Consider the following 26,533-nt stretch of genomic DNA (forward strand, 5'->3'; position numbering starts at 1 on the left):
TCGTTGCAAGTTACATGCAGGATCTGATGTTACACTCGGACTTGACGGCAGAGGATTGTCTTGGTCCTCGAGAATCCCTGGTGGTTCGACCAAATATGATACACATGCACTGATACCTATTGTGATCCCTCCTAGTACAGCTGCTTTGAGATAGTTCTTAGTTTCAGGCTCTCGGGGTTTTGAGAGAGAATGTTTAGAGACATGTATGATCAGCAAGCCCATATAAACTGGTAGCTCCTCGAATCAAGCCGTAACTCTTCATGGTACGTAGAAAGAATAAAGAGCCTCAGAATTGTACACCAGTATCCATCGATCTATTGCCACTTGTATACAGCCACCTGAGTAATCGTTACAAAGAATGAGTACCTGTTCGACTCAAGAGACGGCTGAGCCAATTGCCATTGTGGGAATAGGTATTTGACTCGCTACTTGCTCATAAAGTTTCTTATACTTTTTAACGTGCTTCGCAAACAGGATGTCGTATGCCTGGAGATGTCAGCAGTCCAGAAGCTGTTTGGAAGCTCATCATGACTGAAGGCATTGCCAACAGTGCCAAGGTGCCCAAGGCTCGCTTCAATATCGACGCTTATCTACACCCGAGCAACGAGCGCCCAGGAAGTTTCAACGTTCCTGGTGGGTATTTCCTCAATGATGACATCGAGGCTTTCGACCCGGGCATGTTCGGAAACATGTCACGCGTTGAAGCCCTGTGTATGGATCCTCAGCAGCGTAAGCTCCTGGAGGTAGTGTACGAGGCTATTGAGAGCAGCGGGGTCACGTTGCAGACCTTAGCCGCTCGGAAGACCGGGTGTGCGAGGCCAGGTGAGTCACTGGCCCCACTATCGCCAGCCTACCTCTATAGCCTCAGATAGCCAGCTGTTTTTCCTTTCTTTTCCTTCCTTTTCTTTCCCTCAGCGCAGTCCAATACAGTTCATTTCCCATACCGGGTGCTTCGCGGCTACTTTCACGCAGGACTTCCAGCACATGGCCACCAAGGAACCAGACTTCAGGCATGCATATACGGCCATTGGTGTCGACAGTGGGATGCTGGCGAATCGTGTCAGTTTTGTCTTCGACCTGAGAGGGCCGAGGTAGGGGAATCCCCTTTCGAGAGCATAGAACGCTGCTTCTCAACATGAAACGAGGGTTGTCTGTTGTTAACTACTCACTATATAGTGTGACGGTCAATACGGCGTGCTCTTCGTCCATGTATGCGCTGCATCTCGCTTGCCAGGCTATGGCCCAGGGTGACTGTGACGGTGCTGTCGTGGGGGGCACCAACCTTATCCTGAACGTGGATCAACAAATGAACACGGCGAGAATGGGGGTCTTATCGCCCACCAATCAGTGTCACACTTTTGATGAGGCTGCGGATGGCTATGGACGAGCAGATGGCGTGGGCGCTCTCTACCTGAGGCCATTACGTTCTGCCATCAGGGATGGGGACCCAATTCGTGCTGTAATCAGATCCACAGCCGCTGGCAGGTAAGCCTTACTAAGTCATTACCAGATCGCACTGACAAGCTATTTGCCTCTTTCCTTTGTAATAATGGAGTAGCTATGACTTACTATGGTTGCATCATACAGCAGTGGGAAGTGCAAAGACGGCATTACACATCCCAGTGTCCAAGGCCAGATGGATGTCATTGCAACTGCCTACAAACGAGCAGGTCTGTCGACTGATGAGACTGCTTACGTGGAGTGCCACGGAACAGGAACACCCGTCGGTGATCCTATCGAGGTTGAAGCCATCCAACGGGCCATGGGTATCTCAGCATCGAGGTCTGACCCGGTGCTCATCGGTAGCGTACGTCTCCATCGACAGATACAACGGCCTCCATGCCGGCCATTATCTCACTACTACAATAACTGACTGTACAACGATGTATGGGCAGATCAAGCCCAACGTAGGACATAGCGAGGCAGCCAGCAGCATGGCTACGGTAATCAAAGCCGTACTGGCACTGGAGAAGGGCATCATTCCGCCAACGGCGGGGGTCAAAAAGCTGCAACCGAGCAGTAGGTCTTATTCAACTTGACGTCTTGTTCAGGTCCTAAACATTCTTGCGCTCTGATAAAAAAAAACCCCCCTTTTAGTTCCATGGGATACTATAAATGTTCAGGTTGTCACGCAGCCTTTCGTGTGGACAGCTTCCAACAAGCATGTCCGGCGTATTGACATCAACGCTTTCGGCTATGGAGGTACCAATGCCCATGCGATCATTGAGGGCGCAGAGTCCCTGGTGCCATCGGAATATCTCATTCTCCAGACCTCTTTGTCATCATTCAACCGCAGCACGACCTCAGAAGTAAGACTGGATGTGAATCCGCTTGATGAAACCGAACAGTCTTGTCACGATCATGGTGCTCGCGGGACCAGTCGCCCATACTTGTTACTGTTTTCAGCGCATGACGAGCCCACCCTGCGGAATATACTCATCGATTACTCAACGCTTAGGGTCAGTAATTCCACGGACATGCTTAACCTAGCCTACACGCTTGGGTGCCGTCGGACTAAGCTACCGTGGCGGTCTTTCGGCATTGCTCGCGCGGCGAGCTTGGGGCAAGATGTCTTGGCCGCATCTGCCGGAATTCTTCACGCTGGCAGCGACGCGGCAAGGCCAGCGTTTATATTCACCGGTGCGTGACTATTTCCTGTTCTGGATCTCTTCTGCTCTCATTCACACTTGTCCGAGTTGCTCTAAGCAGCATAATTAGTGTACATCCTGCCGATGATGACATTACTGAAGAATAGAAAATAGGCCAAGGCGCACAATGGGCGCGAATGGGTGCGGAACTTTTACAGCTCTACCCACTCACCACAAGAGAAACAACTCGGAAACTGGACCGGCATCTCTCTCAGCTCAAATCGCCGCCCAGCTGGACGATAGAGCAGATAATGCAGCAGCCGAAGGAGACAAGTGTGATCAACGAGGCCGAATATGCCCAACCACTGTGTACAGCGATACAGATCATGCTTGTGGACCTCCTTTATCACTGGTCTGCGAGGCCTCTAGCCACAGTTGGACACTCCTCTGGTCAGTATTTAAAATCACCCTGTCTTCATCAACCCCACCACTGATATCTCCCTTTGAAACTCGTTGAAACTGATTTCATCTTCGTCCGGACAGGTGAGATTGCAGCAGCGGTTCGTGTTTCTTTTTGGTTTTCTATTTCATCCCTTGTTGTTGGCCACTTCGTTTTCAGTGCAGTCAATGTAAACGACCTGCTGCTAATCCGCAATCATGTACCACAATAGTACGCTGCTGGCCGAATCTCGGCCGAGGACGCAATCACAACGGCCTATCTTCGGGGAAAGCTCGCCGCATCACTTGGCGACAACGGAGCCATGCTGGCTGTAGGGCTCGGCGCTGAGGACGTCGCAAGAAAGTACTTGGCTACTCCGGAAGAACCATGGAGCTCTGGTCGAGTCGTCGTTGCTTGCCACAATTCCGCCAGTGCCGTCACTCTGAGTGGTGACGCACAGGCTGTTGAGGCACTGAGACTATTGCTGGAAGACGACAGGGTCTTCACACGTATGGTCAAAACGGGCGGGAAGGCGTACCACTCCCACCACATGAAAACAGCTGCAGGGGAGTACGAGAAGCAGCTTAGGCTGTGCTCTGCCGTAAACGTCGGTGATTTGTTACCCAAGCTCCCGATGTTTTCTACGGTTAATACAAGTACAATAAGGGACGACTATATTCCTGCGTCGTACTGGGTGGATAGTCTGGTCAGCCCGGTGTTGTTCGAACAGGGTGTCAGCCTGATGCTGCGCGAAATGCCAGACATCAACCTTTTGATTGAGGTTGGTCCTCATGCCTCTCTGGCCGGGCCACTTCGACAAATCCTGCAAGCCGAGAACAAGGCTCTCAGGGTGAACTACTTGTCCACTCTCAAAAGAGGGGAGCACGATGGAGAGCGGATGCTCAGTCTGGCAGCCAGTCTCTGGGCTAAGAATGGGCCTATCGATGTGGGTGTATTGCTTGAGAGCGAAGATATATGCAAAAGGGATGCAACAGGTAGCGAGGTGGTCGAAACAAAGGCTGCATCACTCTTGTTGGGTTTACCTACGTACCATTGGACGTATTCAATACCGTGTTGGACCGAGCCACGCATGAGCAGGGAACAACGCCAGATGCCAGAACCACGTCACGATATCCTGGGCCGCCGCGTTCTGGGTACTTCAGCCCTGGAGCCTATGTGGCGCAATGTATGTGATTTACTTATCTCAATGAGCTTCTTTCAGTTTCCGGACTTCTCTCTATCTCTCCTCATAGCAGATTCTCTTCTTCTTCCCCGCTTTCTTCAGATGTCTTCGTTCAGACCACCAGGCTGGCAAGATCCAGCCGTGTTTTTTCTCATGCTAGCGGCTGACATCCGTTCTCTACTAGATCCTGCGACAGAAAGACTTGCCTTGGTTGTCCCACCACCGTCTAGGGGGTGAGGTCATGCTCCCCGGTGCCGGGTATCTTGCACTGGCTATCGAAGCCATCACGCAGATTAATCAACAGGAAGCCGTTCCTGCCATCATTGATAGCTATACCATACGCGACGTCACCTTTTCATCTGCTACCGTCATTCCAGACAACGACACGGGAACCGAAACCCTGTTTCGGATGCAACCAGTGCTTGGTAGGTCCTCCGGCAAAAGCAGCCTGTGGTACGGTTTTTCTGCGTCCTGCTATTCGTATGGCAACTGGAAAGAAACAGCACGAGGCAAGGTCGGGATCAACGTCTTTAGGGACAGTCACCAAATGCATAACCCTGATGTTCCATCGGACGCGCCATGGAGGAAAGCAAAGCACATTCACTGGCTTGACAAGCTACGAACCCTTGGAGTGGACCTCGGTCCGGCATTCCACCGCATCGACGATATATACACATCGGCTGAGCATTACAATGCCCATGCGGAGCTAACAATCAGCAACACGTGCGGACTCCTCGCAGCCGAGTCTCGCTACTTGATGCATCCCTCCGTCATCGACTCTTGTATGCAACTATCGACAGCGGCCACTCACCGTGGTGATCTCGACGCTATGCACTGCGGAACCATCCCCACGCACATTGGCGAGGCGACGTTCTTTGTGCCATCCGTGGAACACACTAAAAGGCCCAGCAAAGTGCATGCTTGGACCCCTCCACCGCTGGGTACCCGCGCTTTTACGAGCCATGTTCTGGTCAATGGGTTCGACGGATCAGTCCTGTTGCAATTGTCCGGCTTCCGGCATGTCTACTACAGCGCAGCAGTTCCCCACGAGATGCGAGGCCCGATGTCTCGGGACCTGTACCTCCATGATAAATGGAATGTGGATGCGAAGTATCTGGAAAGTTCTCAGGCGGCATCATTTTCTGAGGTCGTAGAAATCCTGCTCCACAAGTACCAGGGAGCCACTCGGATCCTCTGTCTAGACCCTGAACTCATCCCTTTCTTCCTGACGAGTTGGCCGCGGCTCACCGTGGTCGTTGGCGTCGCCTCGTCTCAGCAAGATAAGAAGAGCATGATCCTGGCCAGATACGGCGAGCGGGTGAACCTAAGGTTTCTTGATGTGAACGAAAATCTGGCTACAGCACCAAATGGTAATAGTACCGACTTGTCTCAACGGGAGGGATACGAATTGGTTGCCTCATCATCTGGTGCTTGTCCAGAGGGCGCAGAGCTGGCGAGTCTCCTTCAGATGCTCTCTCCGAACGCACGACTTGTTATCCAGGACGGTAAAACTGCGACAATCCAGGAGCTTGCGAAGCACATCGGGTCTCTTTTGGAACCCATCGGCATTCTTGCGGATGGTAGCATCGTAGCAAGGAGGAGCAAGACCTGCAATACTGGTGCAAATGGGAGTGTTGTGATGGTCAAGAGCGAGGAAGGCCACAGCAAGATCGTCAAGAAGTCTGTCCCCCTTGTTCTTCATCACGAGCAAAGCAACTCACCGCTGCTCGATCCCATCAGCCAAAGACTAGCAAGTGCAGGATGGACCTTTCGCTGTGGGGTGCTCGGTGATCCTGATTTGATCTGCGAGCCCTACGAACGGGTTGTCCTACTGGATGATGACCCTGCGAGCGGAGCAATCCTCGCGCATGTCGACCAAGACCGTCTGCGCGGCGTTATCAATCTCACTGAGTCTGCCTCATCCCTTGTATGGATAACTCGCGGAGGGCTCCTCACCGGAGACAGACCAGAGTATGGCATGACGACAGGGGCGGCTCGAGTCATCAGGACCGAGAAGGGTTCCGGTTTTGACCTGGTGACGGTTGATTATGACCATGTCAGGTCGGGCTCGGGGGAGCAGGTGGCTGTGCTGGTGAGCGACATATTGCGCCGACAGCACACCAGCAAGAGCGAGGTTCATCCTGGTAGCGAGAAAGAGTACTGCATCAAAAGCGGTGCGGTGTACATCCCCCGCCTAGTACAACACAATGATGTGAACACTCAGTTTGTTCTGGATTCCGGCATCAATACAACACTCGACCACCAACATTACCAACGAGCAGCAGTGCCTGCAGTACAGGCCCAGCTTGAACAGGTCACAGGCGCGCTCACATATCGTGTTGATGGCTGTGACCCAAGGTCTCGTTCTCTGGAACCTGATGAGTTGCAAGTGCACGTTGCGGCTATTGGCCTCACAGCGGACGACGGGGTAGACGACACCCACTTCCTGAGCCACCAATTTGCTGGCACGGTGGTGCGTGCAGGTCATAATGCCAATGAGGAGTTCCCACCCGGGACCCCGGTCGCGGGTTTCGCCTCCGGCTTCAGCGGCCAGCTGGCTACATTTCAGCATACGTCGTCGCGGCTTGTCTTCTCTTTGGCCAGCGCTCGGGAGGACGGTAAATTTGGGATAACAGAAGCGGCTACGATCCCGTCGGCCTTTGTTGTTGCCATGTACGGGCTCAAAGAGCTCGCGCGTGTCGAGCCTGACGAGAATGTGCTGATTGTGGATGGGATGGGTGCCGTCGGCCTGGCTGCCGTCCAGCTGTGCCGTGTGCTCGGTGCAAAGGTCATCTTTGTGACCTTGTCTGAGGCTTCCCGACGGGTGCTTGTCGACAGTGGGCTTGTTGGCTCATCCTGCCAGGTGATTCTATGGAGTCATGAACGAGACCAGGGCAACGGCCAAGGCTGTCTGCGCCGTCTAATACAGGACGCACTTACAGCCAAAGGAAGTGGTTGTGGTAGTATCGATGCCGTCTTGTGCTCGGCGTCCGTATGCCAAACATCGGTTCTTGAGGCTGTTGGCCCATGCCTGTCAGAACTTGCAAGAATTGCAGTAGTGGGGAAAACTGAGGCCCGTGGCGATGGAGACAGCATCTTATCGGCAATCTTGCCATCCATTCGTGGTTTAAGCCTGTCTTACTTCCAGCTGAGAGACGTGGCTGAGCGTCGGCCAAGAGTGTTCTCCAGGTATGTTGGCAACCACCCGATCCCTAGCTTGTTGTATTGTATAAAGAGCTCAATGAGTATCCTTTTGATTTCTGACCTCCCGTACATGACATATAGGATCTTACGTTATTGTGGTGATCTCTACCGTCAAGGAGCCATCCAGCATATACACCCTATCACAGAACTAAGACCGAGTGAGGTGCTGAAGTCTCCAGTCCCAGCGGATATAGGCCCAGGTATCCACGTCGTACGCTATGATGAGGGTACTTCGTTCGAGATAGACGGCCCTCTATCACCAAGTCCACTACGGTTCAGGGCCAATGCTACGTACCTGCTGGTAGGTTGTCTTGGCGGCCTCGGGCGCGCAGTGGCTCTTTGGATGGCAGATAGAGGCGCCCGGCATGTCGCTGAAATCAGAGGCAGGACTCCCCCAGGTCCGCCCATACGTGGCGTGCTAAATGCTGCAGGCGTCCTGCACGACGGGTTGTTCAGCAATATGACAGCACCGGTCTGGCATCAAGTGACCGATGCCAAGGTCGAGGGCTGCCTGAACCTGCACCACGTATTCTCGCCCTCACCGGCAAATGACGGTGGAGAGACACAGACACTAGATTTCTTTGTAATGACCAGCTCGGTCGCCTGCGCGTTGGGGTCCGGTGGGCAGTCCAACTACGCCGCCGCAAATGCCTTTCTTGACTCCCTCGCTCGTCACCGCCGCACACGAGGGCTTCCCGCTGTGTCGCTCATTCTTCCGGCCATTCTGGGCATCGGCTATATTTCCGAGCACCCAGAGCTCGTCAAGTCCTTCCAGGGCAAGGGAATGTACGGTATATATGAGAAAGAGATGCTCGAGGCGTTCGGCGTGGCCTTGCGACCGCAGGGTCCTCCACACGGACACGACACGGTCGGCGACCACCTAATCGTTGGCGTCCAGCCTCGGCGTTTTGGGGAGTCTATCCGCGCCGCCGGTGCCCACGCTCCCTGGATTGATGATGCGAGGTACAGATGGCTGCGGGCAGCAGTGGAGGCCCAGACCGGCGTGCACGCAGATACGAGCGGCGGCGGCGGTCAAGCATTTGGATCACGACAGAACATCTTGTCCACAATCCGCGAAGCATCTAGCAAGGACCTCGCCGTTGAGGCAGCAACTAAGCATGTGGCTGCGCGGCTGGTACAATTGCTTATGTTGGATGAGAGAAGTTTGGACACGAGGCACAAATCGGTAGGGAGTTATGGCTTGGACAGTATGATAGGTGCAGAATTTCGCAATTGGCTCTTCCGCGAGTTTGGTGCTGATATTCCTTTTCAGCAACTTCTTGCGGGAAATGCAACCATTTCGGAGCTGGCAAGAATGTTGTGTGAGAAAGTGTTGACAAACAAGGATTGTTGAAGCATCTTTGTTGCAATATTTCCACTACAAGTACAATAGTTCATGCATTGTAATATTTCGGAATAAGATGAATGAATACCACATGTGTCGAACGATGATTCTCTCTTGAGCAGCTTGCCTACTTGTACAAATTGCGTGGTCCAGGAAATCGAGAACATACGTATCTCCACATTTGAATAATGTAGCCTGGTAGTTCAAATGGAGTCATTCCAAAGAGAACTTGCATCAATGCTTATGTCAGGAAATGGGATTTGTTTCGTCTCAATCCAGTGCATTGTGATGATGTTCACATCTCTGCTACACTGTAAAGCTTATATCAGCATATTACTCAGTGTTTAATGTGAACCTTTCTGGACCTTTCTTCCCAATGCTTTGGCATACTTCAATCGGAGTCAGAGCCTTAAGCAATCACTGGAGTTTCCAAAGTCAGCATGATCCAGTCCCATGAGTTCAACTATATCGGAGACTAATTAAAATACAACGGAGTTGGTTTACAGAATGAATCTGGTGATATATGTCGGGGATCGCAGCATAGATATCGTTTTCCGAGGCTAGTATATTTATCTTTTAACAAGACAGCTGTCTCCTCATTCTTACCCAGTCTGACATTGTTGTCTTGTATCGGGAAAACTCGTCTTAGTTTCCACTCGTACCAAGCCATGTCAGCTTCAAGGTTGGGCATCAGGAATTAGCAGAGAAATTCAAATTCAAATTACTATAATGCATGCATGCCCTAAATCCATCTTTCACTTCAATCCAATAATATCTCCCCAAAACTGGCCCTTCGTAAAATATCGATAAATTATAATCAATGCAGATAGCAGCGCGAGCAACTTGCATTGTAAGAACTCTTGCTGTGTCCCCGTCACATTCTCTCCATCTCCATCCTTTGTCAAGATTCCCGTATATATAAGTGCCTAATAGCGACAACCAGTCCTTCTTAGCAGGAAGGATCTTGATGCAATTCCACTGCATATTATTCTTGATCGTCTCCTTGCAGCTGAGATGGCCTAAGTTATCCTCGCTGAACGGGTTTCGCAGTACCCCTGCATTGGCCAATCAGCAGAGGATATGCTGTGAGGGCTAGACCACTAATCTTTTACAGATTGTTTATCTATCCAACAATTCTCATCTCGAGCTCATGCTTCCATTGTCCTGAGCAACTAGATTCTCCATTAGGCTTGTTTCCCTATAATGCCTCCTTATTATGCATTCTTATTCTCTTCTTTGAGCTTACAGGACGGACAAGACTAAGACCATGAGCTTTCCACTCGCTCTCAACAGAGCTTCGCCTGAAAATCTTTGGAAGCACGCACCTAGGACTGCCAGAGACAGGCGGCTATGATGCCAAGCTCGAGTGCCTGCGCATCCTCGATGGCAATATTATACCCATCTATCACCCCATGCTGGAGCCTCCATCATAGACAATCTGCGCCTCGCCATCAACACACACAACCTCAGATCCTCAGTGCGCCTGTCGTGTCCTGCCTACGCAGCTCTTTCAAGTCAGATGTACCGTGAGTCGATCGAGGTATTCTACTCCAATGTCTGCTTCGATAATTACCAAGACAATCTCGGCCCTACCCTGTCCTTCCTTCGTGACGTGCTCCCCCGAGCTGGCGTAGCGAGGCTGCGGCACCTCCAGTTCACCCGAGTCGCAGTGTGAGGACTGGGCCGGTGGCGCTGTCGCTAGCGGTTATCCACCCGGGATGCTCGAGATGCAGGTTGCAGTGCTTTGTTGGGGTGAAGGCAAGCTGCCAAACTTCGAGTACTAGGTCGACTGGCGTGCTGTAGTAGCCTTTCTTGCAGAGCACACCGATCTTGCATCTCTCTGCATAAAGATAGATCCAGGGGAGTGCTCCTGGTCATTTGTCGAGAACACCTTGATGTGGGAAGAGCCTCCCGACCTGTCCATATTTCGTTCTATCTATGATTTCTACATCGATGTGGCGACAGCTCTCTGTGCGCTGAAGGAGCTTGCTTATGTGATGTTTGACCTTTCTGCTTTTGGACAGCTTTAGCCTTGGCTAGAGAGAGAGGTGCTAGGGCGCACTAAGGATCCAATATTCAAGACAATCCATGAGAAGAGGCTCTGGGACGATCTCTGGCAGCAGCCTTGTTTCTACCAGTATATCCTGCCATGACATGATATGGATAAGAGGCTAGTAGAATCAAATCAGCAGCTACATTCTTGACAAAAGTTATCGCTCAACCCTTTCTTCTTTGTCTAGCCGAGTACACGTCTCTGTTTTGCTGTTCAATTCACTTTTCAATTGTTTGTAATCTGCTCCTATGCGTTTGTGAATATTATGAACTGCATTATTAGCATCTACTACTCTGCTCCATGCAAATCATGTACCATTGACAATTTCACCTGGAGCTAGAAAACTCTGATGCAGTCTCCGCAATCAGCAGCCTTATAGTATAATGTGATGAGCGTTGCAGTAATCCGGAAGATTCCTCATTATACAAAAATCAATTTTGATAATCAATGCTAAATGCAAGCCTTGGGTAAGGAAAAAACCATGGGTAGTTGATATGAGTGTTCACTTCTTTTGAAGCTATTAGAGTTCGGAGTATGATGCAATACTTAGTATTGTGTTAGCTAATGAGATAGTCTACTGTCTGACCCCCCCTTGCCGGACACCCGTACCCGCCGGACACTAAAATGCGAAATGGCCCACACAATTGCCACCTTTTCAAGTATATAGAAATAATTTACTTCAAATCGTATAATAATAATAAATATATCATCAAAATAATCTAAATTTCCTCATTCCAAATATCTAGTTAGCATACAGCTAGTCCGCTCAGAAGATCGATGAATTGGTAGTGAATCCTTATGTGGAATGTCTGCATTATCGTTCTCAGAGTTCTCCTCGTCAATCTCGTCTTGAACCTCCATAATATCCTCAGCAGGCAAACTATCCTCTTCCTGGGCTGTATTAGCCTCTTCTCCAGCCGAAAGTGCCTCTGAAATAGTCATAAAGCGTTTGTTAGGATTGGGGATCTTTTTGCGCTTTCGGGTTTTCGAAATAGCTTCGTTCTGAGCCTTAAGGGAGGCATTTCGCTATTGGAGCAAGATAATCTCAGCTTGGAGGTTTTCAAGGTGATTTGCAATCCTTCTTAACTTGCTGCGTTCGTTGTAGCTTCGATCTCAGCCTATAGCAGTAATAAACTTATAAGAAATGAGCTCATTCTCCTCATCCTCCTCCAACTCATCTGCTTCTTATTTTTGCTTATTCTCCTGGATTTCCTTATGAGATAGGGCTTTATAGCGATTAATTGGATAGTTGCTACTATATTTTCATCCTTCTTTTACTACTTTAGAAATGATTGCTATTCTGGCTGTAATGAGATATTATAGAAAGTTGATCTTGTTAACAGGGGCTGAGTCTGTAAGATCTTGCAACTTTTAAAGTTCTTTCTGATAGGCTGCTTTTAGTACAGCAAATATGCTATTATTTAGTAGCTGGAGGCTGTAGGAGGTATATGCAGGGAGAAAGCAAAGGAAAATGTTATTCAAGTAGCAAGAAGCTATGAACTCCAGCTGTTTTATATCAGCACATTATCTTCGAGAAATACTACCTTGAGCTTCAAAAGATCTTAACTTACTGATGTATAGCTATTATGGCTATCTAGGATGAGAAGGATAGCTTGAGATATATCATTCTCATGGAGATTATTTATCTGAAGAAGGAAAAGATTCTCAAGCCATGCTACTGCGATTTTATTGCTTATTCAGCTGTTTTAACTGGTAATTATGCGCCAGATTGGCATAGACTGCTCCATGTCTTCAGAAAACCACTGTTTTTGAAGATCTTTGCTCTTGAAGATGATGCCTGGGTCGAGAAGCTGGCCTGTAGCTGTACAGCTTTCAATGAGAGTAACCCAGCTTCTGTTCTGGCTGCTTTTGAGAAATGCCTTCTTTTTTTCAGAGAATCCAAGAACTAGCGAGTTCAGGCCTATCAAAAGTATTAGTTTAGGAGCTCTAAGATAAGGATTCCATAGAAATTTATTATATTCAGTTATAATGCTATCTTTATCCACATTTACTGTAAGCTGTGGCTCGATCTACTTATATTTCTTCTTGCAAATATTAAAATACTAATTAACAGCTTTCGGAGTAAAGGCATTGTATCTGATAGCTTTCTGGCAAGTACTTATTTTATAGCGAATTTGAGGATTTCTCTTCTTGAAGCTTTCTATCCATTTGTAGCTAAGGGCATTAAGATCTCCCTTCTGCTTGAGAAGAGCTTCTACAACATTACGCACAGCAGAAGCTGATAAAGTATATCCTAGGCTCTCCTGCTTGATAATTCATCTCGATATCTTCTTTTCCTCAGTAGTAGAAAAGCATTGTTGAGATTGCTTTGCTTCTTGAACTAAGAACTCTGCATGCAGCTAATCTGATAGCATTTGGGGGGCGATTCCGTGTTTCTTGGCTGATTTTTGTAAAGATAAATGGTTATCTATAATATCGAAGAGGGTATCAGCTATATTCTCCTCATTCCAGGCGTGGGAAGGTATTGTAGCTTGCTTGAGGTAGAAGATTGTTGAAGGAAAAGGATCATGGATATGAAGACAGGAAGGAACAGATATTAGCTTCCGGCATTGCCAGAATTGCGTCATAAGGCGTCCAGGCATAGATATAAGTATATCAATAGATTCGTCAATTAAAGGGCTATCTATCTATCAAAACAGTTTCTGAATAGCTTCAATATTGAGGAAATAATATGTAAGTGAGGATGTTGGTATTTGTATGGCGCTGTCGGAAATTGGCTGTCCGGCGGGTACGGGTGTCTGGCAAGGGGGGGTCAGACAGTATGTAACGTGGCATGTAATGGGTTCCGAGTCTTAGGCTAATTATAGGAATATTATCTCTTATTTTCCGGATTAACAAATAGATAGCAATAATTAAGCTGACTTTTTTTCTCTATCGGTATAATACTACTTCTTTTCAAAGCAATACCGCTCTCGTTCTAGTCTAATAAGCATAGACGAAAGTTCCCGGGATCTGAGCAGCATTTGCACGGCGGTAGAAGCGGTATGGTTTAAGTATTGAATGTTAATGGTGAAAGCCTGGTTATCGAGGAAAAATAATATTTTATTATCATTCCTCAAAATCACCGATGCTTTATTCACTCCGACGTCGACGACCTTGATTCTGACATCCATTGTAGCATCTCCATGATCAACCTTACAAACCACTTCCATATCATGTTTTGACATGTCCAGCAGCTTTCTCGTCAAAGCTTGATACTATATGTCACCATATTCAAATTGATCAGGGTAATACTCTCGCTCATCCACATTCAAAAGATTAACTAGCGCGTTGCCATCGACATTAACAAACTTGTCCGCAGCATCCCAATGGGAATGCAACGTAGAAGGAATCTGACTAAGACGCTAAGCGAGATCACGTAGTCGACGACTGCGCGAATAATCAGCTTCGCCCCAGTCAATGCGTTGCTCGACCAGGCTTAGCAGCATAAAAATCCTCTAAAAAAGAAGACCTAACGTGTATATGTCACCCCTGAATGTTGTCGGTATGCCCAGTGTTTGCTCGGGAGACACGAAGTCGAAAGTTCCCCCCTGGTGCAGGCCGCTTCTCGCATTCTCAAAGGGGCAGGCAAAGCTGCGATCAACGACTACAAGCCTAAAGTTGCCTTCAGATCGAAAGCATCCTCAAAGGGGCTTAGTCTAACAATGTCGAGAATGTGTCGACGCCCTAATGGCTTTTCGTCTAGAGGTCTTCCGTCTCTTCGTCGCAGGAGTTCGATGTGAGATTGATTCCGAGTGTTTAAAAGTTTTCGGTATTTCACTCGGGAGAGTGCGGCTCAGCGAACCTGTCGCTGAGATCAGCTCGAGAACATGCCATTGCTGCTCAATGATACTTTTGTCTTCTTTCTCCCTCTTCTTGGCTTCCTAGATACGCTTATGCGGTCTCATTTCGTTGAAATCGACTGAGCCAGTATCGGAATCGGATTCGGATCGTGGACCGACTGGTTTGACCTCGTTTCGCGGGCTATTAATTTCTTCCTCGACTTGCTAGATCATCGCCTGTATCTCGTTCTCACCCAGGGAGCTTAAGTTCTACTGTAGAGTTGCGCAGACACGTTTTAGCTATATGTCTCGATGCGGTTTGTGACGTTCGTATAGATAATCAAGAACCTGCGGTATCTGCCAACATTTTTTTTGGCCGACCGGGTTGACTAACCATCACCTTCCACAGCTATTCCTCATCATGGTTGTGGCTCATTCAGGTCATAACGCCTCTGGAACTTTTCTTCGATAAGAGAATAGAGTGTGCGAGCTGGCGGCTTAACCATCCTGCAAGCGTGACGGCCCTAGGGACCCTCAACGCAAAATGAGTAGAGATGCTCAACGTGAAGCTCGCCCTGTTGCGACACCGGGAGTGACTTCAGAGTCCTGTCTACTGTGAATTCTGTGTCACCTGCATTTTCGCTATAGACTTTGACCGCTATGAAGAGTCTCCCAGATGCTCTTTTTAGCCAGAGCTCCCGATTTCAGTCGCAATGGTGGGCTGAATGAACGACTCAAGAGGTTTTTCATGAGCGAGTATAATCCATAAATGGCTTGTGGATTTCGTCGACTCAACAGGGAGGACTGCGATAAGTCTAGCTATCTCAAACGGAAATTGCCGACTGCTTCGTGTCCTTATCGAGAAGAATGCAGAATTTTCTGCACGCAAGTACACTGTACTTATATCTGTTTTAATGAGGGCAGATTAAAGGTGCTAAAGAAAGGAGAAGGCTTCGTGGAAGACTTGAAGTGGAGACAAAAGCTATTGAAGCGGCATAAGAATACAACACGCCTTCTGTATATCCTGCTCGAGCAGAAGCAGTATGCTGAGAGTCTTCAGCACGTCCTCAGAGAAAATATGAGCATATCCGGTCCAACAGCTCTCCTTCAGCGCCCTAGCAATATGAGCCTTTTGCTCCTCGCATGATCTTGCTTCTGCGCGCGCTACTGGACGAGAAGCCCTGGCACCTGCTCTCTAGCTTGAAGTAAACTACCACTAGAAGGAATTCGTTCCTTAAGGATGCAGTCAGCATACCTGCTGACTAGTCCGAGCGCCCAATCGAGTGAGGCTCAAACGAGGGGGAAGCCCATCCTAGCGACCCGACTCCGCCATCCACGCCGCAGCTGCAACAATATATTAACCCTCCTTTCCAAAAGTCCATTTGTACAAGAAATTATGAACCCTCAATCATCAGCAGATCAATCGAGCACACCCCGCCCCTTACATAATCCCAGAACCTAGCACATACACAAGGTAAGCAGCACTGTAGCTGATCTGCAATCAGTTCAGCCTAATTGTTTCTTTCACAGCCGCTCTTCCGAGCTCTTTCAAGACTGCTGCATAAGCACCTAATCAGCCTGATCTCTCGAGAAAAGCTTTTATTATGTGCCTAACCAACGCTCCCGGCTCGGGCCCGGACACGAGAGCCTGGGCTTCGAGCCTCACTAACGTTAAGAACATAGATAATGTTGCTCCGTTTAAGTTCTATACTCATATCTTGTCTCGGATAGCAGTGGCGTAGCTCGCAATGTAATGCAACAGCTGGGTTAGAAAAAGGCTACTCCATCTCATCTTAACACCTCCTTGTTCGAAGTATAGGCTTTTAGCCTAATGAGGACGCCTAGTTCTAGAAGCTCAAAATAAGCTGGCGATATGATAGATCATATAATTCCCAAAGGTTCACAGCCAGCATCATTTCGGTAGTAGCAAGAATAGATCAGTTCTGACAAAATAGAAGTTTGAGGTTTGATAACCAGCTTTGTGTTGTGCTTTTGGCATTAAGGGACAAGGTTGGCATTCAGTTAGTTACGAAATGCTGACTGGTAAGCCTCCTGCATTGATCAGTCTTAGTCACTTCGGGGCTAGCTACATTCTACTCGGGTTGCGAGCTACCAAGCTAGACATGATTTTTTGAATATCCTGAGGCATTCAGACCTAGGAAGCGGGTGTTCGATCAATGGCAGGCGTATAGTCTAGTATAAAAGGACCTTTTCTTGTCTCTCAATCTTGGATTCAATTCGAAGATAATTATACCGAACCCATTCAATTCAAAGCAGCTCCCTTCATTTTCAAGTTCTTTGTACGATCATCGTGTATTTCACGTCAACAAGCTACTTTCTCCTCCTCTTCGTGTAATTCAATCACAAGTCAGTCCTTCTATTGAAATGATTATGACTTTTGTTGAGATTATGAAATACTGAATCATTGTGAACTTAGACAAATCAAGATCAGGCAATATGCACGTCTCCATTATCTCAGCGATTGCAGGCCTCGTCGCCGCCGGAGCCGTCAGCGCCTGTGCTTGCACGAACAACGCCGACGCGGGCCGCTGGGTGGACAGCTCGTCCCCAGGCGCCGTGGCGGCCGACTTGGCAACCGAGGGCGGTGGCTGCCGCTCGGGGTCGGAGCAGGGCTATATGTGTGTCTCCATCACCAACCCGAACGAGTCGATCGAGGAGTGCATGGCCAACTTCGCCATTAATGCGCAGAGCTACCATAGCGACTGGTTTCTCTGGACCTCGATTGACTGCACGGATGGTGATAGCACTGCCACCCTCAGCATCACCGGCAGTGCGCCAGCTTGAGTGGTGCGGGAGGCGTTAGAGCTCGAGAGGATTGATGGGCTTAGTACATGAGGGCAGAGTCCTTTGGGTTTCATAGTCTTTGCTTTGTTATGCAGCTGGTTTGCAATATTATAAAACTTTCGGCCGAGTTTTCTTGTCGCTTTGAGTACTATTGGCCACCCCGTATGAATGCGAGCAATTCCAGCTAAGCCCTGTTGCTGTGTCACCGTTATCTGAACCATTGCAGGTCAGGATCAGAACAAATATGAGTCGGATCAAAAGTACATCAGGCGATGAGAACCGTAGCGACGGCGACAGAGCCGAGGGTTGGGGGAGCGACGCGTTGAATCCAAGTGAAATTATATAATAGATAGATATAAGTGCGTAGAGAAGATTATAAAAGCAATACTGCTATGCTTATTGAATAGATTTCACTAATATGTCACTGTTAAAGTGTAAGATATATTTAATAGAGATTATCTTCAATCTCTTCATAATTTTGAATCTTTGTATCAAGCAGGTCCGCAATTATAGCACCGATCAGCATAGAGATCCTAGTATTAAAGCAGTACTACTTCACTTCAGGCTTGAAAATATCAAAGGCGAAAGGAGTCTATAACGCTCTTAGAGAAAGCTTGATCGAGGAGACTAACCGATTTATTCTGGCTCTCCAACCACCGGATTCGCGAGAATGTTATAGCAATTAACCTAGCTATTAGCAGTAGAATCGCCCCGATTTAGAAACTCCGAGTACTTATATTGTTAGCTATCATTAGCTTCGCAAACCCTTTCTCGATACTCCTGGCTAGCTCGTCCTTGTACTGGCCAAAGAAATTATTGAGGATCTTGTCGACGTTGTCGACTACGTTATCAGGAACAGGGCCTCTGTTCTTGACGCTGAGTTGATGTAGGCGATCGTTGAAAATGCTGGGAGTCACATTGGAAAGCACATCGAACTCTTCCGGAGTGTATGTAATTGCATAGAAACCTCTATTCCGAAGCATACGGTTTGCGGAAATCAGACCTACAAATCTGCAGGCAAGGAAGTACCAGCTCGAAAACTAGAAAGCTTTACAGAGATGTACTCTCATCAATGGTCTAGCGGAAAAGTTTGGCAACTAAGCTTAGCTAACTCCTATAGTAGTGAGAAACAAATCCAGTTGTCTAAATATATTGCTGACTGAATAATGAACCAAGTCAAAGCTAGGTATGCTGATTATATTAACTAGGTTGCCTTGATACAACTTACATGTAACAGACTTCTCTTGGGTGAGGGACTGCTACATGAACCTGTTAAAAATGAGCGCCCTTTAGAAAGATATGAATATATTTGAAAATATAGAATTCATTAAATCTAAACTTTCTGCATCCGCTAATTCAGTTCATTAGCTCCTCATAGAAATTGGCTGTTTAAGCATCATTCAAACCTTTTCTTAGTGGACCTATTCTAGATAAACATTCCAGCTTATACTCATAAAAACCCTGATAAGAGCAACAAAGTTAAGAGTATGTAAATGTGTTTGAATAGACTTCATTGAACCTCGCCGGTGAATTGCAGAACCCTCGCGTAGGAGAGGTCGCCTTTCCTAAAAACAGCTTCAAGAAGTGCACCCGATGCTTCCCTGCTGATTCTCTACTACTATGGTACGTTGTTAAATCAGGTCAATGCACCTCTAGTTGCCTATTGCACCCTATATGCGGTTTGTTTGTTTATTCTATTTAACGCCCAGTAGAAAAGAAGCAGGCTATGTAATTTGCAGACCTCCCGAAGGGTACAAGGCATGCTGAGCCAGCTTTGGCCGAAGGAAACTGCGAGCTACCCATCCAGCGACTTAAATTCCATCAGCCCGGCCTCTCCGCGCCTCCGTATGCGAGTTGTGGCTAGGAGAAAAGGTCAGAGGCTAGGCCTCAGATGTCCTAACCTCACCTTGTCTACAGTAGCAATCCTGAGGCACGGTTTCATAAGTGCTTGTCATATGATCGTAGAATGCACCTGCGAAGGAGGCTCCTGGTTACACAGCTACGTACTTAAACGGGAAATTTCGTAGCTGGGGTAGAAGGAAGGCTTTTCCTTTCCTTCTGTATCCTGAATGCTACACGCCCACTTTGGATCAATTCCACTGATACTGACCACACTGTCGTGGCGTACTTGAAGAGCTGAAGAGCCCCTTGCGCCCTAGTCAGTTGGCTGGTTATGAATTGAAAGAGAATTCCTTGACGACAAGATGTCTCCAGAGGAGGAGACCTATAAGATTACCAAGATCTATAGTCACCAAACCGCGGAAGAAGGTAATATGTACTCTGCTTGAAGTTTTTGACGGGTTACTACTGCCAATCTATGAAAAGGATGACGGTTCTCAATCGGCTGCATCGAATGTTCTCCGCCCGCTGTATGAAGTGCCGATACGTACTGAAGAGGTAGCTTCCGCTATGATAGACCACGATGTGTTGATAGTCCGATTAGAAATACCCGCGCAGTAAATCATAGAAGCATAGGTTAATATAAAACACTATAGTGGCCTCGAAGGCGTGGAGACTATGGAGATGCACAGAAGCTTCACATTTCTATATCAAGAACCTCCACTCCACCATGACCTGAGATTGTACAAAAAATTATACGTCCAATATCGGAAACAGGCAGGTAAAGCCGCAGCAAAGCTTTTCTGGTAGAAATCACCCCACCAAACATTCAAAGACCAATGAAGGTATGATCGACGAACCACTCTTGTCTCCCATTGTTGCCAAGTGATGGTACCCTCCAAATACTCCCGAACGGCAGCGACATGGTATGCAGCCTGAGAAACTCCCAGCGCTGCGTGAGGACGAAACTGCGATAGAGCATCGCCAATGAGTAAGATGCGGCCATTTTCAAAAGCAGCATGCGGTGAGCAGTAGTCAGTGACAATTTGGAGGGAAGGCTGTTCTATCTTAGTTGCAACCTCCAAAAACGGTCCCGGTAGTGGAAGACGCTCTGCCTCCCGGACATGGGATGCCCAGATATCACTGCGGACGCGTCCTGGGGGTACAAAGTTGCGGTGAGAGTGTCCGTCGATGCCATCAGTCATAATCTCATCCATGTCGTCGGTCGACTCATTGGTGTACCAAATGAAATTGAGAAGCCGTTCGCCTCGTTGAAGAGACCCGTTAACTCCTGGTATCATATACATGACGCAGGAAGAGTTTCGTGATGTCTTGTGAGCAATGACCGACCTCTCGAACAAGTCCAGAGTCGCAGATGAAACTTTGTCTTCCGGGACTAATCCTCGCCACATTACATACCCAGCGTACTCGCGCTGAACATCCGGTAGGTAAAGTGCCCGGATCAAAGAGTTTGGTCCGTCGGCACCAATAACAAAGTCGGCTTGGACATGCTCCAGCTCATGGGAGTTGGTATCCAGAACCGTGAGGGTAATTGGCGAATCAGTGTCCTCAGGCCGGCGGACTTCAAGCACCTGCTTACAAGTTTCGTAAGTGGAACAACCCGCTTCGAATGCTTCTCCAGCTTCTGCGAAATATTGGCTGATGTATCCATTGAAAAGCCATCGAAGCCGATAAAAGACTGCATCCCAACTCGTAAGATCACGGCGCCCGGCAGCGAGACGACGGATGGTGTTGTCGTGACCAAGAATGAGCAAGCTGGTCACCGTGTGAGAAAGCCGTGGGCCGTGACAGTCATGATCTTCGAGAAAGGCTTGTGCATTAGGACCGAGACCAAGCCCCGTTGCCTGGCTTTTACGTTCGCTTCCGTGTTGTTCTAGTATCCGGACAATGAAGCCCGCATGTTTCAGGGTCACACCGCAAAGCAACCCGGCCAGCGAACCTCCTACCTGTTCAAAGGATGAAATTAGTAAAGGCTCCTGAACTTCATGCTCGATTCTCAAAAATATCTCCACTTACGATCACCACTGTCAGGTCCCGCGTTCTGCCAGATTTGTCTGCAGACATCACCGAAAAATTGAAGGGCAGCCGAGGGGTGGGGTAAGGGTAAGTCAGAAAGACAGACAAACAGGTGGTTGCTTGAGTCTTCTTGAGTACCTAAGACTTGTGCCAAAAGTTGGGACTTGTAAATTCGGTTCAGCTAGGTTAACGTGACACGGTAGGTAGTTATAAGAAGAACTTGCGTTTTGGAGTTGGTTTGGAACAGTCAGTGGGGGCTGGCATGGCGCCGAGGCAGAAAGGATCCAACACCTAGCCACTGACGTCCGAATGCGTAGACACTGTAAGTCCACGTAATTATTTAAATCCATCTAGGCCCGTTTCTAAGCCTACACCGCACAGTTCAGCTGGACAAAAACAATTTGAAGAAACCGCTCATTTTTCACTTCTGATCATACTTTCTCAGTACTCTTGTCTTCACAATGGCACCTCGCTTCCCCCTTGACCGAGCGCCAGACCCTGCAACGAGGCATACCTTGGAGACGCAGATGAACATGTTGCACTCTGGTCGTCTCCCAGTCATGGCAGAGGACCGCAGTGAGATGCTTGGGTGGTGCGCCCCTTTGAGGTACAGTCACTCGACTTCTCAGATCCCGAGATCTAGAGTTGACCCGTCAAACAAACACTAATTGGATGTATTATTCCACGTCTCAGCTATGCCCCAGACAATGTGGTACGGGCTTTCATGGATCTCAGCAAGGTGTCATTCCAACCGCAACACGCCAAGCCTCGCAACCGAAAACTCGCCGTAACTGCATTCATCTCGGTCACTCAGATTCCTTACATGCGGCATTGCCATCTGATTATTGGAGAAGCAGATTTGGGTTTCTCGGCAGATCAACTCAGGGACGCGCTGGCGGGAACCATGCCAGAAGGCCTGAATGACGAAGAACAAGCTGCGTACAATTTCGGAAAATTGCTAGCGACCCAGCGCGATCCAATAAAGGATCAAATTTGGGAAGAGTTTGCAGGAAAGTTGCAGAAATCGGAGATTGTCGGCATCACAAATTTTGTAGGTGTATATCAGTGGCTGGCTCTCCTGACCCAGCTTAACGGGGAGGATGATAGATGGAATTAGACGAGCACGAACAAAACAAAATCGACAGTCTCTACCGGACCTAACAATTGCCCCGCAATTTGAGACAGTCCTCAAAGATCGCACTCGTCTCCAATTGTGTTTTTTTCTCTTACCTTTCTGTCTTTAGCAGTATTGGAATTCGCCCGCTTCTCAGTACCCCATTCCTCCGAGTAAACCAAACCAAAGTTGTCCACCCTCCCAACACTCATAAAGAATTCAGATATTTTGAAGCAATCGCTGATTTAGCTATGATACTTACTGTGATATTCAGACGCACCCTCAGAATGTGTGACAACCTCGGGCCACGCGATACTGATCGAGGCACTGGGCCGCAGCCTTCCTCATTGGGCACCAGTTTCTATCACCGGCGGTTCTGCGGAGATTCTGCAGTGTGATGATCGGCAGCCGCAGCTACCTGCTTCAGAAAATAGCTTCAGGTCATCTCCGATCCACAGTGAACGCGCTGTCCAAATAACTGTGTCGTGAGGATGGGACGTTTTCGATAGTGCGGGCCATCAAGTATACAGTACCTCATCCTATTCAGGCAAGGCTGAGGGGTCCCAATCAGGACCGTATAAATGATTGGCTAAGCCGGAAAGACAACGGGCGCAGGGATTATGATCCTTTCCAGCACAACACGAAAGCCACAGTGTTACTTTGATTTATCAAGTGACTTTCAGCTCTCATTACGCGGCCAAGTTATATCAAGGTAGTGGGCCCCAACAAGAGCAGTTCGCCAGTCTAATCTTTAGTTTGGACCCCAAGTCAATGTCACAGTTGGCTGCAAGTTGGTTGCTTCCATGCAGCCAACCACTTTCTTCCAGATGGTCGGCCCCAAATTCTCGCAAACCCAAGCCACCTTTCCCCGAAGGTTTTTAGTTGGAGTCTTTGGTGGAGATACTACTTAGCCTGATCCTCGCACAATCAACCTCGTCTAGCTAGACGGGATGCCAGTCATGGTCGTTGGGATGTGCAAGTGGAATCCACTGGGGGCCGGGTCGTTGATATGGGCTGTCGACTTGTCATTGTATTTGCTCGTACAAGTTCTGGAAGACCTGGGACTCATACTACAAAGCCGGACTGCGAGTCCTACCATTTGATACCCAGGGAGTTGACCGTCACCACAGATCTCTTTTATGGCTCGAGTTCCCTACGAATCTCCCATCTTTCCCCCTTCGGTTTGGACAGCCTTTACTCCTATTTACACAACCGCGACAAGAAGTCTTGCTGGATCTTACGCTCATTCAATATATCCTTACTGTAGACCTCAAAATGTCTACCACTGATGATAGAGGCCCAGCTTTTCGGGCATTTCTCATTGTAATGATGGTCATTATGGTCGTCGCCCTCCTTCTTCGGTTCATCTCCAGGACCATGCTTCCGAAATCCGCGCGGAATCACGAGAGCAGTCTGATTTGGTGGGACGACTACCTTGCTTCAGCGGCTACGGTAAGTATAAAGACATCAATTGACAGCTTGTAAAGTCTTCTGACGATACAATGGCAGGCCGTAGAGATCGCTCTATTCTCCATGGAACTCGCGATGATCAATGCCGGGTTTGGTCGCCACATAGAGACCTTGGAGGTCGACAAGATCTTATACCTTTCCAAAATGAATTGGGCTAGAGACTTTGTCTATGATACAGCTCTATTTCTGAGCAAGCTTGCTGCGCTTTTGTTCTTGGCTAGGGTATTTCCTCGCGCTTCAAACACTAGGCGGTTTAATTACGCTCTCTGGACAACTCTTGGCCTGAACGCAGCTTGGCTTATAGGTATCTACTTTGGAACCATCTTTTTCTGTTGGCCCATATCAAAGAACTGGATGACAACAGAGTCTGGGTACTGCGGAACGCAGTTCAACCTTTTAGTAGGGAGTGCAGTCCCTAGCGTGGTCATCGACCTCATCATTCTTATCCTCCCGTTGCCGAAGCTTTGGCATCTCAGGATCAGTCGAGTAAAGAAGGTCGGATTGATGTCCGTCTTCATTCTGTGATATTGGTAATCTATCCCAACCCTTGCTGTCTTGGGGTGGTTTTGCGTACTAATCTCCGCCCAGTGTCGTTGTTGTGTCGCTCGGTCGTCTCATTACTATCACGACCCAACTTGATGCAGTAGCAGCGGACTTTACTTGTAAGTTCGACCAGGCGTGGGACACACTCGTCCTCCAGCAATGCTAACACGAATAGACGCTCTTATTCCTACCTATTACTGGGTATCGGCTGAAGTCCCAGTCACTATCGTCTCGATTTCCCTTCCAGCCATGTTACCTCTCGGCCGTCACCTAAGCAGTAACTTCTTCACCCCACTGGCATCAATTGTATCTTCTTATATAACGACCGAAGGTCGAGCATCAAGGTCGCGAATCAACACCGCAGATCCCAACAACCGTGGAAACCACGCGTCTCAGTACGCTGATGGAATCCGCCTCACGTCAAGGGATGAACAGGGACGTTTTCCCAAACGTCCATCGGCTGATAGCAATGAGCAATCTTTGCTGAGTTCGGAGACGTACGCAGCTAAGGTTCAATATGCACGAGGTCCCTCCGACTACAGCTATGAGGTCCCTGATGGTGCCATTCGGGTGGACAACCAGGTCAGTATCAATAGACATATAAGCTAAGGGCGGGGTCGTCCAGCCGAGAGGGGTGGCGACGAAGGTCTCTATGAAGAATATCACACAGCTCAAGCTGTCCTGTCAAGATGCGCTTGGATGCACCCCTTAAGCATACAGGTCGATTCACCCATCAAACAGGGATTTCTGGATGCTCGCCTTAGCCCAGCATGTGGAACGCTGATGGACAGGCGGTCGTGGCCCTCAGAATTCGGCTTGCTTGGTGAGACGGGAGATAATCGAAGGCTTCGGGTGAATTGGTCGCTAGTAAGGTCCTCGGGTCCTTTTGCCCAATTCCCCGGACTATGTACATAGTAAGTAGCTAGCTAAGTAACAAGACCGCAAGGTTAGCCTGGGACCCCATGCGATTAGTAGTGCTGATTGAATGAACATAGTTTCATCGCAAAGTAACAAAGAAATATCCGTCTTTCCTAGAGCATTGTAGTAATTTCATAGTGTTGGACAAGTACTCTCCTCTGGACTCACAAAATTATTCCACTGGTTGGCAAGTTAGCATGAGGCATTTCTCTCCCTTGGCCCCCACGAGCAGTCTATTACACCCTCTAGCAGCGTTGGGGTCCATTTTCTTGTTGGGGTCCATTCTCTCCCCTTTGGCCCCCACGAGTAGCGCCGCCACGACCCCCAAGTATTAGTAGGAGTGAATGTTTGCACAACCTGGAGTACCAACTGCAGCGGAGGAATGGGTAGCATTGTCGCATCGCCTTCTGATTCGTTGGTCGAGGAGCTTCTGATGTTCCCTTGCGACGTTGCAATCTACGTGGGAGTCTCCCTAAAGCCGCGTTGTATTTTTGATACATGCCAGTCCTTGAAGAAATCGTGAGTGTGTAGCATACCGGTCGACCCCCGGGCTGACGATGTGGAAAAGAAACTGGAGGGCTACCCAGGCATGGCTGTCTATCATACTTGAGGTACACAGCACTTCACTGTGGATAACGTATTTTTTCCGAATATTGTTGGTTTCGTCCACCATGGACCCACTATTCATGATACACACTGCCACCAACACCACCAAGCTCTAATTCAAACACAACAATGGAGGTTGGCTATAGTACATATAAGTCAAAGGGGGGGGTTTTGGGCCGGGGTAGTTTTGGGCCACCCTGGCCACCCTCGTCAAATACACACACCCATATATATATATACTGTTTATCTATTCTATTTACCCACCACGATGCAATCCTCCTCATCAGTAGGTAATTCGACATCGCTCTCTTCATTCAGACTATCCTCGTGGCGATTAGCTGCGTTTTGAGCTCTCTGTATATTCTCAATCCCTGCAAACTTCGAATTCGGATTCATATCAATCTTTCTTCTTTTACTAGGCTTCAGAGCCTCAATCTGCTTTTTCAATGCTTTATTTTCCTCTAATGCTTTGGCAAACTTGAGATTCCTCTTCCTATAAGCCTTTTTTATCTTCTTAAATAGCATATGGTAGCTTAGTTCTGTTTGAAGTTGTTGCTGATTCTCTAGCAGCTGATAGTATAGCTGTTTAGCTTTTCGAGGAGTTGAA

The 26,533-nt window shown here is 48.3% G+C and overlaps 6 protein-coding genes across 6 annotated transcripts; 4 read left to right on the forward strand and 2 right to left on the reverse strand.

The window, feature by feature from the left end:
• Positions 1-527: 527 nt before the first annotated feature.
• Positions 528-8,862, forward strand: M406DRAFT_106902 (uncharacterized protein; the record flags this gene model as incomplete). Its single annotated transcript, XM_040915213.1, has 12 exons — positions 528-729; positions 1,004-1,091; positions 1,177-1,485; positions 1,588-1,807; positions 1,896-2,019; positions 2,098-2,202; positions 2,407-2,640; positions 2,763-3,038; positions 3,132-3,148; positions 3,260-4,213; positions 4,395-7,399; positions 7,496-8,862. The coding sequence occupies 12 exons, from the start codon at positions 528-530 to the stop codon at positions 8,766-8,768; spliced, it is 6,807 nt and encodes a 2,268-aa protein (XP_040779118.1). The 3' UTR covers positions 8,769-8,862.
• Positions 8,863-12,932: 4,070 nt separating this feature from the next.
• On the reverse strand, positions 12,933-13,088 carry M406DRAFT_20254 (uncharacterized protein; the record flags this gene model as incomplete). The annotated part of the gene is made up of 1 exon (XM_040915455.1): positions 12,933-13,088. A coding segment is annotated over one exon (156 nt), but the record flags the coding sequence as incomplete, so codon positions are not given.
• Positions 13,089-17,051: 3,963 nt separating this feature from the next.
• Positions 17,052-17,399, forward strand: M406DRAFT_70252 (uncharacterized protein; the record flags this gene model as incomplete). Its single annotated transcript, XM_040925334.1, has 1 exon — positions 17,052-17,399. The coding sequence occupies one exon, from the start codon at positions 17,052-17,054 to the stop codon at positions 17,397-17,399; it is 348 nt and encodes a 115-aa protein (XP_040779120.1).
• Positions 17,400-19,948: 2,549 nt separating this feature from the next.
• M406DRAFT_70253 (uncharacterized protein) lies at positions 19,949-21,323 on the reverse strand (the record flags this gene model as incomplete). The annotated part of the gene is made up of 2 exons (XM_040925335.1): positions 19,949-21,205; positions 21,276-21,323. 2 exons carry the CDS (start codon positions 21,321-21,323, stop codon positions 19,949-19,951), a joined length of 1,305 nt encoding a protein of 434 aa, XP_040779121.1.
• A 413-nt stretch (positions 21,324-21,736) lies between these two features.
• Positions 21,737-22,392, forward strand: M406DRAFT_254696 (uncharacterized protein; the record flags this gene model as incomplete). Its single annotated transcript, XM_040916977.1, has 2 exons — positions 21,737-21,882; positions 21,969-22,392. The coding sequence occupies 2 exons, from the start codon at positions 21,737-21,739 to the stop codon at positions 22,390-22,392; spliced, it is 570 nt and encodes a 189-aa protein (XP_040779122.1).
• Positions 22,393-23,877: 1,485 nt separating this feature from the next.
• Positions 23,878-24,729, forward strand: M406DRAFT_231719 (uncharacterized protein; the record flags this gene model as incomplete). The annotated part of the gene is made up of 3 exons (XM_040915882.1): positions 23,878-24,380; positions 24,448-24,521; positions 24,578-24,729. Coding segments are annotated over 3 exons (729 nt in total), but the record flags the coding sequence as incomplete, so codon positions are not given.
• Between the last annotated feature and the right edge of the window lie 1,804 nt (positions 24,730-26,533).

Source organism: Cryphonectria parasitica (assembly GCF_011745365.1).
Source record: "Cryphonectria parasitica EP155 unplaced genomic scaffold M406scaffold_3, whole genome shotgun sequence".
NCBI classification, from domain to species: Eukaryota; Fungi; Ascomycota; class Sordariomycetes; order Diaporthales; family Cryphonectriaceae; genus Cryphonectria; species Cryphonectria parasitica.